Source organism: Dreissena polymorpha, chromosome 11 (genome assembly GCF_020536995.1).
Source record: "Dreissena polymorpha isolate Duluth1 chromosome 11, UMN_Dpol_1.0, whole genome shotgun sequence".
Classification (NCBI taxonomy): Eukaryota; Metazoa; Mollusca; class Bivalvia; order Myida; family Dreissenidae; genus Dreissena; species Dreissena polymorpha.
In genome coordinates, this window is record NC_068365.1 from 72,631,671 (window position 1) to 72,652,378 (window position 20,708).

Genomic DNA, 20,708 nt, shown 5'->3' on the forward strand with positions numbered 1-20,708 from the left:
GTCAATTATTTACTAATAAATAACAAAAGTCTCAACAAATCAACTAGTGTTTGAATATTCACATTATGAATTGAATGCTGTAAATATTTGAAAAATCATCACATTGAGCAAGTTCAAACGTTGTTACAGGCATTCTGGTCCAAATTCACTGGGACAACATGTCATGCTTTTTGAAGGAAAGAACTGAATGCTTTATATACAGAATGTCGGCAAAACTGTTTAGATTTTTTGTTTAGCTTTATGTATGGTTGCAAAAGAGGAATCATTATATGATATTAAAATGACTTGCACATACAACAGCTTCAAAAGTTATCTTGTATGCCTCAATAGAAGTGGTATATTTATTTTCAGAGCACATGTCAAAGAATTATGTGCATGCATATACATTCCTTTTTAGCAAAATATTAGGTAAACTTTAGAAGACAAGATGAATCAAACAAAACAGTAAGTCTGCAGAAATTTACTTTTTGGATAAACCAATTAATATTAGCTTGACTGAGACAAAAACCTCAGGCTTAGAGAATCTTTCTTAAGTCTCTTTCCTGGGTGCTTTGTGTCTTTGAAAAGATCTTGAGTGCAGTCTCTGAATGATGTTTGACAAGGACAATTCCTGACACTATTAGATAAACTTCATAAATTATATAAAAAGATGACAGTTTTGACTTTGAACAGAATGCTTTTTTTTCTTTCTTTAACTATACCCTGAGTGACTGATTATAATCCAGTGCTCCAGCTAGGCCTAAATGGATGGGTGCCCCCCCCCCCCCCCTTCTAAAGCCCCGCCCTGCCCTTTCCATGCCCACCCTGCCCTTTTATTATTTAAAAAATAAATAAATTTTGTAAGACATATTATAATTTATAAATCTTTTGTTCTTTTGTAACATTGTAATTAATTAATTCCTCATTGTACAAATTGTATTTGCATGGTTTAATAATAATGGAAATAATATACATGTACTCTAACAGTTATTAATAACATACAAATTAATATACAACAGGAAGCATTCCAGATATGACCAAGCACTCGAAAGTGCTCTTTTGGCAAAATTCTGCGCGTTGAAAGTGCCCTTTTGACAAAATAGCCCCTCTTGGCCTTTTCAAATTTTATCTGGAGCACTGTAATCTCTTCTATTGTTAGTAATGCTTTTATAATAACAAATTAGAATTCTCAACAAGTTAATTAAGTATTGATTGCAAGAAATTTCTTCCGCCACATATTTTTTTGGCAGTTATTACAACAAAAGATTTTTCTCCACAAATTAATTTCCCTCACATAACTCACAACTAATAGATTGTTTTTCCTCCTCAAACATTAATTAATTAATTAATAGTCACAATTGATTGTTTTTTTCTTCTTCAAATATTACTTAATTAAGAAATTAATTAATAATTCCAGATCACTTTCCAGCCCCAGCAGCCCACTATATTGGTTACAGAGTACGGCACACAATATTGACAGCACAGTTAATACGGTAACATCTTATTCAAACAAGGAGATAAAAGGCCTCTCATTGCCAATAATACCTGAATGGGACAAATACGAAAAATCAATTTATATTTTCTGTTATTAAGCCAGGAAGCAGCTTCTCCGAATGAAACTGATGGTTGCTAAAAACAATACAGATGTAAAATAAAATACTCTTTATCCTGATAATTCAACTGCAAGATTATATATACATATAATCAAAACTTTTTGCACGTAACATAAATGTGGACATGAACGTATTCCTTCTATAGGGTCTTAAGGAGGAATGACATCATTGATCTATATAAAAATAAACGAATTTAACACCCTAAATATTTGTTTGACAATATTCAAAGATAATAAATCTGGCCTTAAGAGCTGAGGACAAATTCTTACTTGCCAACTTTGACACAGGGTAAAATATGGACCAATGATAACGCTTGTTACATTTGAGCTTTGATTTTGTAGATGGAATAGTTCAGATCAAGAAAAGCATTGAGCTTATGGTTGCGTATTGAAACAGCTCCTTAAGGCATCAGGCCATATTTTTTTAAATAAAAGTTATGTAGCAGAAACTTTTTTTCTACATTCAATAACAGTGACCTTGGCCTTTACCGAACAGGCACCAATCACAATGTAGCTAAGTTTCAATGCAAACTTGCTCTATGCCAAGTTTCACTGGGATTGGTCAATGAAAACCAAAATCATTGACCAGAAACAACCTGTTTTGATACTTTCCCCCAGCATGCCCTGGAACCTGCCATATGCCAATCTAATAACCAGGTATTGAACTTGTTTAAAACCGTGTTAACAAGTAGAAATATCCATTTGTATGCAACAGTTCTATAGTCCATGGCCCTTGAAATTTGTGGTGGTCTTTTGCATTTTCTGTGAAAAGACATTTCATACCCTCTTTACAAGAGAGTATTTAAAGAACAAAGGTCACAAAGAACTTCATGCAGTAGAAAAATGAGTTTCAAGCCATGTCATCTAAGATGCAATTGAATATATTTGTATTCAAAACCCACCAACAAGAATGTAACATATTTGTTTCTGTATTTTCAGCAAGAAATTTACTGCTGTCATTTCTTGATAAAATCTGTCAAATGGCATAAATACCCTCTGACTGTTTTCCAATGCAAATCAACTGCTTGAAAAAAATCAATGCACCAGAGTTACAATAAAATATCTTTGCTGGTTACAAAGAACAGATAAGTCAGTATGCAACAATCTGGAACCCCATTATACTGACACAGATTTGGATTCCGCTCAATTGCTCCAATACTGGTAACTTGTTCCAATTGCAAATCAATTAGTGAAAGCACAATTTTCTATCATCTTTCAAAGGGAAGTAATCAATTGAAGCAATTAACTACAGGAAATTAGTAATTGTATTGAAGAGGATTTATTTATTGACATTGGAGGCATAGATTCTGTAAGAATACCCCCACCCCTTGACTTAACCCTTTCCCCATCAGAAGCATAGAGAAAATGGCTTTTGCAACCAGCATAAAACCAGAACAGCCTGCCAGTAACTTAGTAACTCTCAATCTGTTCAGGTTGTATGCTCTTTGCTGCTCATCTGTATCTTAGGGTTGGAAATGAAGCCTTTGCACTTGCATATAGTAAGAAGTCTTTAAGTAAAATTAACTTTCTGACTTCAAATGCGTCAAAATAGGTATCTAAGGGGTAAAGGTTTAAGAGCCCTTCACAGTTACAATCCAACAACACATTGATAGCACTCATAAAATGATGCATCAGTAGTTTTGAAGCAATGTTTCAGATGCACCAGTAGTTTTGAAGCACTGTTTCAGATGCACCAGTAGTTTTTAAGTAATATTTCAGATGCATCAGTAGTTTTGTAGCAATGTTTCAGATGCACCTGTAGTTTTGAAGCAATGTTTCAGATGCACCAGTAGTTTTGAAGCAATGTTTCAGATGCACCAGTAGTTTTGAAGCAATGTTTCAGATGCATCAGTAGTTTTGAAGCAATGTTTCAGATGCACCAGTTAAGTTTTGAAGCAATGTTTCAGATGCACCAGTAGTTTTGAAGCAATGTTTCAGATGCACCAGTAGTTTTGAAGCAATGTTTCAGATGCACCAGTAGTTTTGAAGCAATGTTTCAGATGCACCTGTAGTTTTGAAGCAATGTTTCAGATGCACCAGTAGTTTTGAAGCAATGTTTTAATCAGCCATATTAAAAAACTTAGACTTTGAAATTTCTAAAAACAACCCTAATAAGCATTACTTATGTTTACAGTGCGTTGTTAAAAAGTTTCTGGTTTCCTTACATTTTCATTTTTTGTATTTGTGTATCTACATGTATTGTGAAAACAATTATAGATAAATATTATTCTGTCCCTATCGAGAAATAACTTTAATATCAACTGGACATATTGCTGTAATGGTTCATTAATTTAAAGTTGTGATGGTTAAATTGTCTTTTTTTATCTTTTTTAGACAAACATAGATAAGTGTCACTTGAGCTGTAATTTATGTCTGTCTGATCCTCGCTGTGGGAAAACAGGTTTAACCCTTTACCACTTAGATACGTATTTTGACGCATTTGTAGTCCCTTTGAAAGTAAACTTCAATTAAAAACCTTACTTACTAAATTTAAGTTTTAAAGGCTTCATTTCCTACCATTAGATACTGATGAGAAGAAAACAGCATAAAACCTCAACAGACTGCAAGTTACTCGCAAGCTGTTCTGGTTTTATGCTGTTTGCACATAGCCATTTTCACTTGGCTTCTGAGTGAGAAAAGGGTTAATGCATAAATATATAATTTAATATCTATTATATGCTCTCAAATATGACAGACTTTTGTTGACATAGTGGTTTCTTTTCAAGTGAAGGGAGGTAAATACAAGGAGAGTAGGTAAGAAATATATCATAGTAAACTCCCTTGTGTTTCACAAGTTAAGCAAAGTAGTCTCCCTTACTAGAATGTACCATTGACCATAGCAAGGTACATGTAGTTCTGTTGCCTGATAGCACCAACAAACCTTGCTGTGCATTAGCTATACCTGAATTCAAAATCCATAAAATAATTTACCCTTTATAGAATGTTTCAAATATTCAATTATTTGTAAAATTAACATTAATTTAATTATGTCCATTGTTGCAAAAAATACATAGTTTCAGAGTGAAATTTTATCCAATAAAATGGCTTTCCCTTTTTGGTAACTATTTAGAACTTTTGTAATTCTAGTGGCACTGAACATGCAAATAATCGTGTAAGTCTGGAAAATCTTAGAGTTCATTAAACATTCAAAATGGCTAACAAATTTCAAGTAGCATTGATTAAACAATTAAGTACAGTAGGCATTCACACATTAATAAAACACATGGAATAATCAATGATTTAATTAAACATTGTAGCAGGCAATGACAAAAACAACCTTTCACAATTGCACAATGCTGGGGTTTTTGTCAACTAATGTTTGTAATCTAAGAAAACACATAGGTTTGCTTGTTTTGTCCGTATATCCATGAACACAGGAACAATGACATTTTCTATAGTTTGAAAAAAACAACAACAACAACATCCAAAGCCCATTCACAAAATTAATTTTTCGGGTAAGATAATTAACTTACTTGCCAAAAAAAATTTGGTTGAATTAATAATAAGGGAAACAAATATACAACCATTTCACTGAAGATCATAACAGGGCAAATAACTATGATAGCCTTCCATTCAAGGTTACATCAAGGTAAGTAACCATAAAAACATTTGATGGAAGGTCATATCAGGGGTAATAACAGTAAAAGTTTATACTGAAGATCATTTAAGTGGAAATAACAAAAGAACAACTGTGTCAAAGTAAAAGAATGGGACAAAACTCACAGTGGAAAAACATTTCATCTAAATAACATAAAGGGACATCACACTCAAAACTATTTAAGTGAAAGTAACTAAGGGTTATTGTGCTTCTGTCAAATAATGTGTCATAATTGTGGAGATGTTTGTAAAATCATTTCAGGCAAAATAACAGTATACACATTGAAGTGAGGATCATTTCAAAAGGGAAATAACTATAACAATTGTCCATAATTAGCAGGTGAAATAACTGTAGAAAATAATAAAATAGTATGTCTCTTTTTGAACACCTTCACATCCAAACAATTCAACAACATTCAATCACAACTGAGTGCAACATAGACATTGTATGTTTTAAACAATATTACACACATCAGACTTACATCCTGAACACAATATTACACACATCAGACTTATATCCTGAACACAATATTACACACATCAGACTTACATCCTGAACACAATATTACACAAATCCAACTTACATCCTGAACAAAATGAGCAGGAGTTACCCCAGTAGACTGCCAAGAAAGTAAACAGATGATAAATATGAGTGTGGACATGAATTGACAAATAAGGGGTTTAACTTAGTTTTAAAATATACAGATGACTTCAAAAAGAGATGAATTTTACTTTATTTTCATTAATTGTAAAAATAAAGGCTAGTTTTGTTAAATAATGCAATTAAAATAGCAGTGTGATTTCTCCGTGCCTTGGGTAACAGACTAACGAACATGAAACAAAACCTGAGATTTTGAAACTTATCACACATGCTAACATTTGTGTTTCTTTTTCAGTGATACTTCTAAAATAAGTCATTCATTTTTAACACTACATCGTTACTGTATTTTTTTCTTTACTAACAAGATGCGTTTGTGAAACACAATGTCCCCCTATATGACGTTTGACTTTGAAGGATGACCTTGACCTTGTGAAGGATGACCTTGACCTTTTACCACTCAAAATGTGCAGCTCCATGAGATACACATGCATGCCAAATATCAAGTTGCTATATTCAATATTGCAAAAGTATTCATAAAATAAGCGATTTGGGCCACATATATTTGACCTCTGACCTTGAAGGATGACCTTGACCTTGACCTTTCACCACTCAAAATGTGCAGCTCCATGAGATGCACATGCATGCCAAATATCAAGTTGCTATCTTCAAAATTGCAAAGGTTTTTTATAAAATAAGCAATTTGGGCCACATATATTTGACCTCTGACCTTGAAGGATGACCTTGACCTTTCACCACTCAAAATGTGCAGCTCCATGAGATACACATGCATGCCAAATATCAAGTTGCTATAATCTTCAATATTGCAAAAGTATTCATAAAATGAGCGATTTTGGCCATATATATTTGACCTCTGACCTTGAAGGATGACCTTGACCTTGACCTTTCACCACTCAAAATGTGCAGCTCCATGAGATACACATGCATGCCAAATATGAAGTTGCTATCTTTAATATAGCAAAAGTTATTGCAAAATGTTAAAGTTGGCGCAAACAGACCAACAGACAGACCAACAGACACGGCAAAAACAATATTTCCCCCACTACTATAGTGGGGGACATAAAAATGGTGAAAACTTTGTTGATACTCTTACATATAGATATATAAAACTTAACCAATTATATTGATACTCCAAATTAACACTACCATTTAATCATTTTACTATATCAGTAAATCATGATTGTGTTTGACAAAATCAGTCATATTTTACTCTTTCATTATTGTTGTTATATCAGTACAATATTGAGTGATACACAAATGTTTCAGATTCTTAACAGATGTGAAATAACACCAGTGTCACACACATTTTTTCATTTAATTGTGAAATTGTTCAGTGATGCCTGTGCTCACCATAATGGCAGAAAATTTAACGCTTGAATTTGTGCTGTTCATTGAGAACCTCTTGCAATAGTACCCGCAATAGTCTCTAACAGATGTACAACAAAACTAGTTCTGACAGATGAGAAACTAAACTTGAAAGGTATTTCAACCAAATCAGTCATATCAAGAGTTCCGCGGTCAGAGACATATGCCCCCCAAACAGGGCTTTGAACTAGTGGCCCAAATTACAATAGGAGTCATCTACTGTCCAAGGCCAATGAACATTTGAAGTATCAAGCCAATCATTCAATTCGTTGACGAGTTATTGATCAGAAACAATTTTCACACTTATTGTGACAGTGACCTTGACCTTTGACGTAGTGACCCCAATTTCAATAGGGGTCATCTACTGTCAAAGGCAAATGCATATGTGAAGTATCAAGCCAATCAATCGATTCATTGATGAGTTATTGATCAGAAACAATTTACCCACTAATTGTGACAATGACCATGACCTTTGACCTAGTGACCCCAATTTCAATAGGGGTCATCTACTGTCCAAGGCCAATGCACATGTAAGTATCAAGCCAATCGGTCGATTCGTTTATGAGTTATTGATCCAAAATGATTTTCACACTTAGTGTGATGTTGACCTGTGACCCCAATTACAAGAGGGTTTATCTACTTACAAGGCCAATGCACATGTGAAGTATCAAGCCAATCATTCAATTCGTTGACGAGTTATTGATCAGAAACAACTTTCACACTTATTGTGACAGTGACCTTGACCTTTGACGTAGTGACCCCAATTTCAATAGGGGTCATCTACTGTCCAAGGCAAATGCATATGTGAAGTATCAAGCCAATCAATCGATTCATTGATGAGTTATTGATCAGAAACAATTTACCCACTAATTGTGACAATGACCATGACCTTTGACCTAGTGACCCCAATTTCAATAGGGGTCATCTACTGTCCAAGGCCAATGCACATGTAAGTATCAAGCCAATCGGTGGATTCGTTTATGAGTTATTGATCCAAAATGATTTTCACACTTAGTGTGATGTTGACCTGTGACCCCAATTACAAGAGGGTTTATCTACTTACAAGGCCAATGCACATGTGAAGTATCAAGCCAATCGGTCAATTCGTTAACGAGTTATTGATTGGAAACAATTTTCACACATATGATAGTGACGTTGACCTTTGACCTAGTGACCCCAATTTCTATAAGGGTCATCTACTGTCCAAGTTTAATGCACATGTGAAGTATCAAGCCAATTGGTCAATTCATTGAAAAGTTATTGATCGGAAACAAATTGGTCTACCCACAGACAGACCGACATCCAGCAAAACAATATACCCCCTCTTCTTGGAAGGTGGGCATAATTAAAGCTTACATATTTATTGCTCAAGCAATACCACATTGAGTTATAACCATAAAACATAAACATGTCTCACTGACTTAACAGATGCCAAGGACATACTTTGATATTGATGCTAATACCAAACTCACTCCCAAATGTTTCTATTCTATCACTGTGTGACATTGTGTGATAACTAAGTCAGACTCATACAAAACTGAAACACAACCACATTTGATGAAAACTATTTTGCCAATATTTGAGTGATACCTGTGTTTGTGTGTTAGACAAAAAAATTAGTCACAATTTTCTCTTACATTTTTTCCATTCTTCCTGTACCACATGGGGTGATTATGCCCTGGGATCAATGATGGGCTCAAGATGTACACGATGATTGTCCTCGGTTTTTGGGACCATAGAAAATACAACAGGGTTGTGAAGCCACTCTATTCTTAGTGGAGGATGTTGCGGCTTTAGTCGCTCAATTATAGACTCAATGACCTCGACATTACTTGACATTGTTTCAGGTCATTTAATATTATGTTGATAATTACCAATCCTGAGTCACAATACACACATAATTAGCGCAATCCATATCAAATGCTCTGCAAAAAAAGTGTCTCATACAGTAGACTCTGCCAATACCGGACTCTCGGAATACCGGAACTCTCCCGATTCCGGACGGTCGGGCCAGTCCCGTATTTTCTTCTTCTATTTCTTTGTTAAAAAATGTTGAATAAACCGAACTCTCTGAAAACCGGAAACCGGACGGGTATCTCCGTAAATTTGGTCATTTTCAACGTAAAATACATTGAGTATACCGGACGGTCTAAATTCTCAAGATGCACGAGGCGTGAAAATAACAATACCTAGTCAGCACAGCGAGTGCGGTGTCAAATATTTTGCTCGCTCAATTATCGATAATCGGATTAAACATGCCATAAAGGTGTCAAGTCGTTACCGCGCTATGGGAGTCTGATTAAGTAATGTAAAACAAACTGTGAATGTCTATAAAAGACGTGCGGTAACACCAAAAAGTAAAGTGATTGACTCGATTGTTTTATTAATTATTTATTATCGCCTATGATAAACAATTTAATTAAAAAAATTAATGCATGCCGTTGCGACGATCACTTTCTTGTGATCTTCCTGGGTATTTTAAAAGATCTTATAGCCTTCTTAACATTGCAGAAAATAAGATCGTAAAGGAGAAATGTGCTTTCAAGCAGATAGTGATCTTGGACTTTTTCGTGAAATCGTTAACTTCCAGAATTAGTAGGTTTTGAGATTATGAATATCTTAAAAAATAATTATGACGCTGTTGTTTTGCTTGTGTGTATGTTTTATGAAATGTGGTACATGTATGTATTGAATAATAAATCGTGTATCTACAACAATCTTATTTGTGTCGTCACTCGCCTATATGACAAATGCCACGTACGTACATGTATAAAGCACCACGCTCACTTTGGGATTAATCAAAACAAGTCGGTATGGATTATTTTTTTGCTTTTAATCGATTAAAAACACATTTTTTAAGAATGCAATTAACATCATCAGTACCTGCGTACAGTTTTTACATGGTACATGTAAATGTATATGGTTTGTTTTATTTTTATGTGATTCTGTACACAATGCATACCATGTATATTTCGGCAATATGCGTACTCTTGGTTAACCGGAACTCTCTGAAAACCGGACGATCAGGCCGGTCCCGAGACCGTCCGGTTTACAGAGAGTCTACTGTAATATATGTGCTGTGCTCTGTGAAAAAAGGCTTTAACCCTTTCAGTGCGGGAACCGAATTTTGAAGGCCTTTGCAAACAGTTTTGATCCAGATGAGACGCCACAGAACGTGGCGTCTCATCAGGATCCAAACTGTTTGCTATTCTGATATTCTTTGAAAAAAATAGAAGAAAATGCTAATTTTAGAAAAAAATGCTAATTTTAGAAATTAAGCAGACGACATTTTAGCAGACGACAAATTTCCCAGCATGCAAAGGTTTTAATGCATGAGCGTAAAGTTTCAACCCAGATTAGCCTGTGCAGTCCAGTTTAAGTGGAAAGTGTTGTCCCTGATAAGCCTGCAGCAGCGGACTGCGCGGGCTAATCTGGGATGACACTTTACACACATGCATTATACCCTTTTTTCACGTAGCACAGCTCATATGCTTTGAATGGTGTGATTGTGGTCTTATTTATGTCTGAAATGACTAAATATGATAGTTCATATATTTTCTCATTAAATTGGCCATCCTTCTATTTCTATTTATACTATAAATTTCAAAATGTTTTTTTTATATATTATATAATACATTAAAGAAGCAGTAATATAAATGTCATATTTTTGGGAGGACAAATTAAATTTATAATTTGACACTTAACATACCGTAAATCCACAAATATAATACGCCCTCGTGCATAATACGCACCCCCAAGTTCGGTCCAAATTTATCGGTAAAAATTGAAAATCAGTGTCTGAAATCGGCCATTTCCGAAAAAATGTGTCAATATATTTTTGTGTTGTGTAAATAGCAAATCAATTTGGTGTTGTCAACTATCTGTTACCCCAGTATATTGATCGGGATGTGTTATAGTGCTGTTGTTATGACAGTTGCTCAATAAATATCTGTCTATTGTTTATATTACCATTGATTGTTACCGATACACATGGGCCCCTTGCTGACATCCAGCAGTCATAATTACAAAAGAAAGAAGCAGAGACGCTGTTTTTTGTTTTCACATTTAATTCAATTTGACAATATTCGGGACGATAATAATTATAATAATAATAAAGTAATAAGAGGACAAAATGGTTACTTCCGTTTTTATAGTTGTCTAGATGAATTACTTTTTCTTTTTTCGAGTTACAAACTCGATACTTTAATATAACTTAAAATACAATTAAACCGCTCGTGTTTTTCATGATCTGGTTAATTGAAATACGCTGCTGTCATTAAGGCTAGTTTGGGAGTAAAAAAACAAATTAATTACTTATCACCTTTCAATTTAATGCGGCAATCGGCAGACAGGTGTAATAGACTCTATTAGCATCATAAAACTAATTATTTAATAACCACTCTTTACTTCAGATATGGTAAATATGCGGTAGAAAGATAAATAGTGGTCAGCTAAGAAATATTTATTTACGGGTATTGTCAGTTGTTTTTTTTCATTTGCTAATCTCTTTATACGACTTAGCGTCCAGTCGCTATTTTGTAGGCAGACGACGATATTAACTGTGTATTCAAAGTATACAGTGTCTGCGCATGGATGACTCAATATTATCCGATAGCTCCTCCTGTTCTCACGTTTCATTCAACAAGGTCATTTCATGTGTAAGCAAGCTCAATGTTGATTGGCCAGCTACCATGCGCACTTCAATAACAATAATGTCAAGCGATGTCTCATAATCGGGTACAGACCGGGTTTCGTTTACTGTTCGAATTGCGAACACTTTCATTAAAACAAAGAGACAAATATAGAAAACCAGTCCGATATAAATGGCGGATGTTTTCAATGAAATTTTACTAGATTTTCGCATTTTAACAAATAAGATTTTTATTGAGCCAAATTCTCAATATTTTCGCAAATGACTCAAATGGCGAACGACAGTGCTAGCCCTGTTGCACCCCTTTGATGTAATGGTGTAGTTCAAAATGGCTGCTGCGAAGAGAATAACAGCGATAAAGTTGAAAATTTGCACAGGAAAATTTTTGTTCTACTCTAAACTTGTATATTATACGCACCCCCTACTTGAAGAAAAAATCGGCAGTTAAAAAAGTGCGTATTATATTCGTTGATTTATGGTATATAGAAGTATAGTCATATTTGATGCTTTTTGGCTAGACTATGTGTGTATATTCTAATGATTTTAAGCACATATAATTAGATAAACACAGAGTAAAATAATGATAACTAATAATAATAACTTATTACATTGTTATTAATTTATTCCTCATTGTAGACATTTTATTTGCATGGTTTAATAATAATGGAAATAATATATTCTAACAATGATTTATTATCTAAAAAGTTAATATGCAACAGGGAGCATTCCGGATACGACGGCATGCTCGAAAGTGCCCTTATGACAAAAGACTGTGTGCTTATGACCATTGCCATTGAATAATGTGACCTTAACTTCAAACAAGGAGTATTGGAGTTATAAGTGACAAACCTTCAGGCAACGGCAGCAACGGGGGAATAATATTCTCAAAGATAGAAATCATTCCATACATTAAAAAGAGATGTTTTTGTCAGAAACACAATGCCCCCTATTGCGTCGCTTTGAAGCCATATATTTGACCTTTGACCTTGAATGATGACCTTGACCTTTCACCACTCAAAATGTGCAACTCCATGAGATACACATGCATGCCAAATATCAAGTTGCTATCTTCAATATTGCAAAAGTTATCGCAAAACTTAACCAAGGTTAAAGTTTTGGGAAAGAATGACAGAGTGAGAGAATAACAGACAGACAGGCCAAAAACAATATACCCCCCGATCATTTGATCCAGGGGCATAAAAATTAAAGTTACAGAGCAACAAAACCAATTAACCTGAACAAACAGATACACCCACCCACAGTTGATAAAGCAACATCAAAACTGAAAATACACCAAAGCATCTTAGTAGGTCAATAAAAGCTTACTCTGAGAACCCTCCTAGGTGTATGATGGTTGACACTAGGGTGGGTTTCGACCATTTGTATTTCAGATTTCACAGGCTTTCTCCTCCTGTATACATCCAAAACTGCTGCAAAAACAGACGGGTTGTGAACCCATTCAAGTCGGGTAACCTTGACCTCAGAACTTTCCCGTTGTTCATGTATCTTAGTGTGTCTGTTTTTAGAAAGTTTTACTGTTTCCATAGTAACATTGTCTTGAATATCACTGGTAAATGTTGCTTTAATACACAAGAAGATCACAATTTTTATTTTTTAAGCACCTTTAAGCGGTATTCCAGGAAATTACTTTTTTCTCATGTATTGTTTTCACTATATTTTTGTTCTTGTATGGTCAAATTACTGAAATCCCTCCACATGTTCTTAAAATCAATTTAACTATATCAACACCACCAATGGACAACATTCAGCACTGTTTATGGAACTAAGCACACTCATACATTACATTGATCTTTTTTACTTCAACTTTTTTATGGTTGATTTATTTTCATAACTTTCTGTTAAATTCCTTAATTACAACAAAACATACAATGCTAATGGCATGCAGAAGAGTTTTACAGGCTCATATAGCTATTCCAACTGTAAACAAAAACAAGTCTATTACAGCTTAAATAGGCATACAAAAATAAAATATCATTACGTAATATTAAAGAAATCAGTTTTCTGATTACATCAATTACATTGCCAATCATTTCTTTGTATTTTCATTTATTTCTGTTGAATAAATGTACCCAAAGTTGAGAAATTGAACCCAAATCAATGCTATTAAATCAAAAGACTGTAATTTACCCCAAAGCATTAAACCAAAGGTATTGTGAACAGCAAAAAGCAATCAATCCAATTAACAGATCCTATTCATGTTGTTCTTCCATGCAGTTCCACAGGGATGCTATAATATTACCTAATCTTCGTCTCATTATAGTGCTGTCACTTTCGAATTCTAGCCCACAATGTTATTGATTGTCAGTGATTTCCTTGAAGATTAATAAATGGCAACTGTCAATTCAAGTTTTCTCTTGAAATTATTTCATACCGATAATAATTAATACCAAATATGCTCATGTTTGGAAGCATTTTCTATTTGTTGTTGTTTATCTGCTGGTAAACAATGTCATTGAATTGTCAGACATCGGAGACTGTTTTTAGTAACATGTCCTTTTCAAATGGAACTGAGGATTTTATGATAATCATGATACAATGTATTTTTTACCAGATCAATAGGGTTAAAGTAACAAGACTATTGCCAAGCAATATAAGTCCCCTACTGGCTCCACCATTGTAAGAAATTCCACCATTTTCAGATTTTTGTATATATATATTTGTTTCCATAGCAACCAGAATTTTTGACATAGGAACAAAATGAAATGACGTGCATAATGTTCATATTGCCATCAATCCATGTTTCAAGTTTCATGAAAAATAATAAGAACTTTAAAAGTTATCGCAGGATTCAGAAAAACACCATTTTCAGCAGTATTTCTAGTCTATTTGTTGCCATAGCAACCAGAATTTTTGACTTAGGAACAAAATGAAATGACGTGCATCATGTCCATATTGCCATCTATCCATGTTTAAAGTTTCATGAAAAAAAAAAAGAACTTTAAAAGTTATCGCAGGATCCAGAAAAGTGTGAAGACTGACTGACTGACAGACGGAGCAAAAACCATAAGTCCCCTCCGGTGAAACCGGTAGGGGACTAATAATTATACTGATCCCACTTTTCACACTCCATGATAGAGAGGAAAAAAGTTCTATCATTATTTTTTTACCTGTGAATTTGATCAAATTTGTTTAATATAAAAAATCCTTCAATTATCACTGTATAAACTGGATTCTTGATCCAATTGAAAACTTTGCATAATTTTCATAAATAATTATTAATGAACCCAATCTAACTCAAAGGACTGCATGAACAAAGTTTTAAAAGCATTTCTTACTAAATGTGATCTTCTTGCTCAAATGCAATATTAACCTTCCAATACGATTCATTATTTAATATCAGTAAGCTGTTTCAAGATGTGTTTTTTTTAATTTGAAGAAATCTTTTAGATATGTATTATTTGTTACCAATTTGTGAACATATAAGACAATTGAATGCACAAAAAATTACTCTTTTCTCATATGAAACAAATCATAAACCACTTCAGAAAATCCTCTTTAACACTCCATTCATAAGAAACTCTAGAAACACAATAAATTGTTGTCACGCGTCTTTTAAAACCCACAACAGTTACGTAGATTTTATGCTCATCTTGCTTTCAATCAATTAATTATTCATTTCATGGCCAATACTTTTGCTGTCATTGCATGTGTTCCGAGTGTTCCTCATTAACCACTATTAATATTTAACTGCGAAATTACACAAATCACTGAATATAAATAACATCAGGTTATATATCATCGAAAACAAAATTTATTTGTCCAATGTTTATGTTATTTTTAAACATTTATCTAGCATTCTTTCAAACAAAAATATATGAATTTTCATTTTATGTTAGTTCATAACAAAAAATAAAGTCGCATAATAGCGAAAGACATAATATTTATAAGTCATTGTTTCGTAATCTTGAAAATACCAAAACATGCATCCAAAATTGGGAAAATACTGTGAATTTTATTGTCAAAATATGGAGTCACAATTCTGCCCCATTTTCAATTTAAAAAGGATTTATTTTTACCAAGTGACAGCCAAAAGTTCCAAATTGAAGGCGTTTTTTATCTCAACATTCGGTTCATCCCTATCCAGCTCTACAAGTTTTAATTTAGCAAATATCATATTAAAAACACTCAACATTATGGTATTTGTTGCAAAAATACACGCAAATAAAATCTTTTTTTTATTAAAAAAAACTGGTCCTATTCCCAGCATGGTAAAAACACACGCTGAAAAACGAAAATCCCTGGAAATCCATCACCAAACACAGAAATTCTTGTTTTCTCTCAGTTATCAGCAGACAACCGAAAGGGGAAAACTACAGTATAATCGTGATCAACTTTCTTGGAAACCAGTCCAATGTTTGAACAGTAATTATAATAAGCCTCTGATGACACAGATTTATTACAGGAAACATATGCTCATTTTTATGGAAAAACATGAAACCAGTCAGAGAATCTAATCATGCATGTAACATAGAGGCCATTTATTGCAGTTTCCTGTGGGGGCTGTTTTCCAAACACACTTAAATAAATAACTTGATTTGTTCCTATTTGCAGAAATTTACCTAATAATGCTTTTGAATTTCATCATGTATTTTTAAAGCCATATTGACACCCAGACTAAGTTGTCATTATTAAGGGAAAGTAAAAGACATATTGGGACATACCATGCATTCAAACAAATTTTCATAGCATTTGCAGACAATCAGTTCATAACAAACAGACACACTGGTGGTTACAACAGGATTTGTATGTCACTCACTCTGCTGTTGACTTTTTCAAATGAAACAATGTCTTAATAATGTAACATTCGGGAGACTTTATATTTAAGAAGACAAAACATGATGGCTTGATACAACCATTTTGTGTAGTCCCTTAATCTTTTTACTAAATTGATAACCAAAGGCTTTTATTTTTATGTTGGCCCAAGGACACTTTTCCTGGGTTAACTGGATAACCAATACCTATAACCCTTTACCCCTTATAAATGCACTTTGATGCGTTTATAGTCCCTTTAAAATATCTTATCAAATTAAAACATTTCTATACTAGAATAAAGTTTTCAAGGCTTCATTTCCAACCTAAAGATACTAATGAGCAGCAAACAGCATAAAACCTGAACAGACTGTGTCATTTACTCGCAGGCTGTTCTGGTTTTATGCAAGTTGCAAAAGTCATTTTCCATTTGCTTCTCATGGGGAAAGGGTTAATGCACACACTTTTGCAAGTAACAGACAACTTTCCTAAAATCAGAGAAGGAAGGCGGTACACTGTAACTCCAATATAGTGCGGTCCTTTATAACGCTGTGTCCAATATAACGCGGGGGGTGCTTGGATCCCGTTTTTTCTCCAACCTTCCATTTCTGATTCAAATCCATGATATGCAACTTCATAAATTTTCTGAAAATTCAAAGAAGGCGGCGATCACAGCTTGATTGCTTTATCCGTCCGTTTAACTGATTTTAATCGATTGGAGGTTAAACGCCACCCGACAGCTAATTGGTGTTAATCTGTTGTGTAATGTCAATAAAGGTGTGAAAACTCGCGAGTCAGTGTTTATCACATGTATTCCCTATCAGAGCGGTTCGGTGCGCTAATTTCATTAAGGTAAGTGCAAGCGAGATAATTATAAAATTTAAGTTATTCACAACGATAAAAACCTTCTTACTTTTATTTGATTGCAGTTTGACTTTATATTAATTAAAGGAGCAGCTTTGAAATATACTGCCCACAGTATAAAACAAGTTTTTCTGTCATTTCATTATCATTTTAGTATTTAGTCATTTAATTCAGTTCGTGTACGAGACTTTAATTAAATAATCCAGACGATTTCATTACATGCTAACGCAGTGTAATTGTTAGCAGAGATTCACTTTCATTTTTGCCCGGTATCAGAAAGTCCCCGAAAAGCACGTTTATTGCATGACGGCGTATGACGCAATTTGTACATGTATCGTATTGCATTCAATCTAAATTTAAATTCGCTTGTCCAATAAAAGCTCTGCCCCATAATTCACTGTTCTCTTTACACTTCTGAAAAATGGCGTATGCATATAGTTGTGTTTACGAAATTCGTAAACATATTTATCGTCATAAATGTTCAAGATTATTATTTTTTTAAGTGATGTAACTTTATTGGATTATCGGATTAATGTGCACATTAGAAAAGCGGTATGTATATTGTTATCGATACGATTTGGTTTATATGCATGTATTTTCGGATGACAACACAGCATGGTAATACACAGGACCTGTTTTATAGCCACCTGTTTTTATAGCCCCCTGCAATAAATGAGCTCAAAACTTATAACGCGGATCCGTTTATAACGCTTTTGCGTGGCTTGGACCCCGTCATCCGCATTATATTGGAGTTACAGTGTTTCATGAATGGTAGTAGAAATAATTTCACAAGCAATCTCCACACAAATCAAGAGGCTAGTTCAGGCATTGAACTCACATTTTATCAATGAATTTGTAGTCCCTGCATGGTCAGCTTTAAGAAGTGGACTTTCTTTTTGGTACTCTCTTTCTTATGGTCAAAACAATTAACCAACAACATCATCAACCATTAAAGAAAAGATCAATGAAAGCACAATCAATATTCTAGTAAAATAAAACTTGTCTGAGAGATCTGATACTCCAATCTTCTGGGATGGATGTCCCTATAAAATGCATCTTATTTCTGTCAGTCCAATGCTGCTTATCATGACAAGATCTTATTGCGCAAGAGAGACTCTTCCTGACTGGACAAAAAATATAACTTTCAGAGTGTTTCAGAGGTGATTAAAAAAACAAATCAATTTGCACTATGCACTAACATGGGGAACTTCACTTATAGCACAAGGTGCATTATTTATGGCACGTGACCGATTGCCCAACCCTTGACCCTCATGTCATTCAGCCGCTTTTGTCAGCCTGGATTTGGACAGCTCGGTAAGAACCTACCATTGTTGAAGCTCAATTGCAACAAAAAGATTATTATATACATACAACACTGAAAAGTAAAATTGAAAAAAACATGTTTCTAAAAACTACAGAAATTCAACTATGAAACACAAATACAGAAAATACACATTCCACACTGGAAATAATATATAATTTTGTGTTGAAAAAGTGTGTAATACTTTTGGAACAAAAGTCAAAACCTAAATTTATATAAAAGAGAACACAATTAAAAGAGGCTAACATCCACTGACATTCACTCACCCGTTGTACTATTACCACTCTCTTTGCCCTCTGAGTGCATGAACAGTTATATTGCAAAGAAGTAAATGCTATTCAATTCTTAAAAAATAATTGTCTATATATTACTAGCAATAATAATGTCATTTCCCTTGTTAATATACATAGCGTATACTTGTTGAGTTTAGAAGATAATATATCAATTTTAATTCAGGAGTGATCAGAGAAAGAGACACAGCGATTAGTGAAAATAATATTTTCTATCATCAGAGGTGACTGATAATCTACCAAAATCCAACATATTTTCTTTTTATGAAATCCATTTTCCACCGTTAATTAACATTTAAAGAGTATAATTTGATAATTTCTCTGGAATAATGACTTTATGACATCAAAAACTAAATCTATTAAAAAATTTATCTATAATTGTCACTGTTATATAACTCGGTTAGAAACAGTGAATTATCACATTTATATCACTTATTTTTCCCTATAAACATCATATAAAAAGCATTAAATAAACATTTTTAGAAAATTAGAAAACTGTGTCAACAATTCACAAAATGTGATATTGTTCAATATGTAAACAGGTTCTTTACAAATGCAAACCTGGTCAATATCTTTACAGACATATATTATTTAAGAATTAAACATTATTTTTCTGCATTTTATCAGTGCATGAACTGCTGGGAAATTGTTAGCTTAATTTGCATTAATACTAATGACGTTAATGCATACATTTGTTTGTTTTTTTACTGACAATTGATTGGCCAATGAAATGCAGTAAAATACTATTTAATTCTTATAATTCAATATTTTTTATTTGTTTGAAAAATGAAATGGCCAAATCCCATTCAAAGGAGACAACTCTGTCTTTAACATGACATTATACAGTAAGACATGGGAGATAACTATGTATTTACCTGTCTGGACGCCTCATCCTCTGCCCCAGAAATCTCTCCAATTGATTTACCCTGAAACAATATCTCACTTGTTTTAAAATAAGTATGATTAACAGTCTATTTCTACAAAAGTGCGACAATTAGATAACTTTCTTTCAAATTGATATTCTTACACAAGGGAGATAAATTTGATTGCCTTTTAAATGTTTTGCTTATAGACTTTATTTGGAACTCAACTTATCACAAGGAACAAATAACTATTTACTGTTAAGTATAGTATATATATAATTATATAACTATGTAACTTAAAAGCTAGTATCTGATCACTTAAGGCTTTTTCGACTATTGGAACAAATGAAATGATGAAAGGAAAAGCATTTTATCTTGCAATAACATTCGTAACAATTAAGAAAAAAATACAAACACCACTGTGACTTTTTACCCGTAAGTAGTGAAAAGTAAACAGAAATCAATTTTCTTAACACACATGTATCACCAACCCTTCACCTGCAAATAAAATCTAGTTATTGCAAAAGAAACACTCATTCTGTGTTCATAAGACATTATCTTACAAACAAAGGGAGGTAAAATGTGTCAAAATCTGATAAATCTGATTTACCCAATGTACTGGTAGTTACTAAAATAATTAAACCTATTTTCTCATAATACTTAATTATACAAGAAAAAAACTTGAAACAAAACTTTTTACTTTTTTAGCATGTTTCAAGTTACAATCAGCACTTTTATTGTCTTAAAAAAATGAAATATGAATCTACATTCATTAAG

General features: G+C 33.5%; 1 protein-coding gene across 1 annotated transcript in view; it reads right to left on the reverse strand.

The window, feature by feature from the left end:
• LOC127850894 (myosin-11-like) overlaps window positions 1-20,708 on the reverse strand; it is a 160,915-nt gene that overhangs the window by 60,741 nt on the left and 79,466 nt on the right. The window contains exon 15 of the mRNA XM_052384285.1: window positions 19,944-19,994. Within this exon, the coding sequence (XP_052240245.1) occupies window positions 19,944-19,994 (51 nt within the window). The remainder of the gene's footprint in view (window positions 1-19,943; window positions 19,995-20,708) is intronic.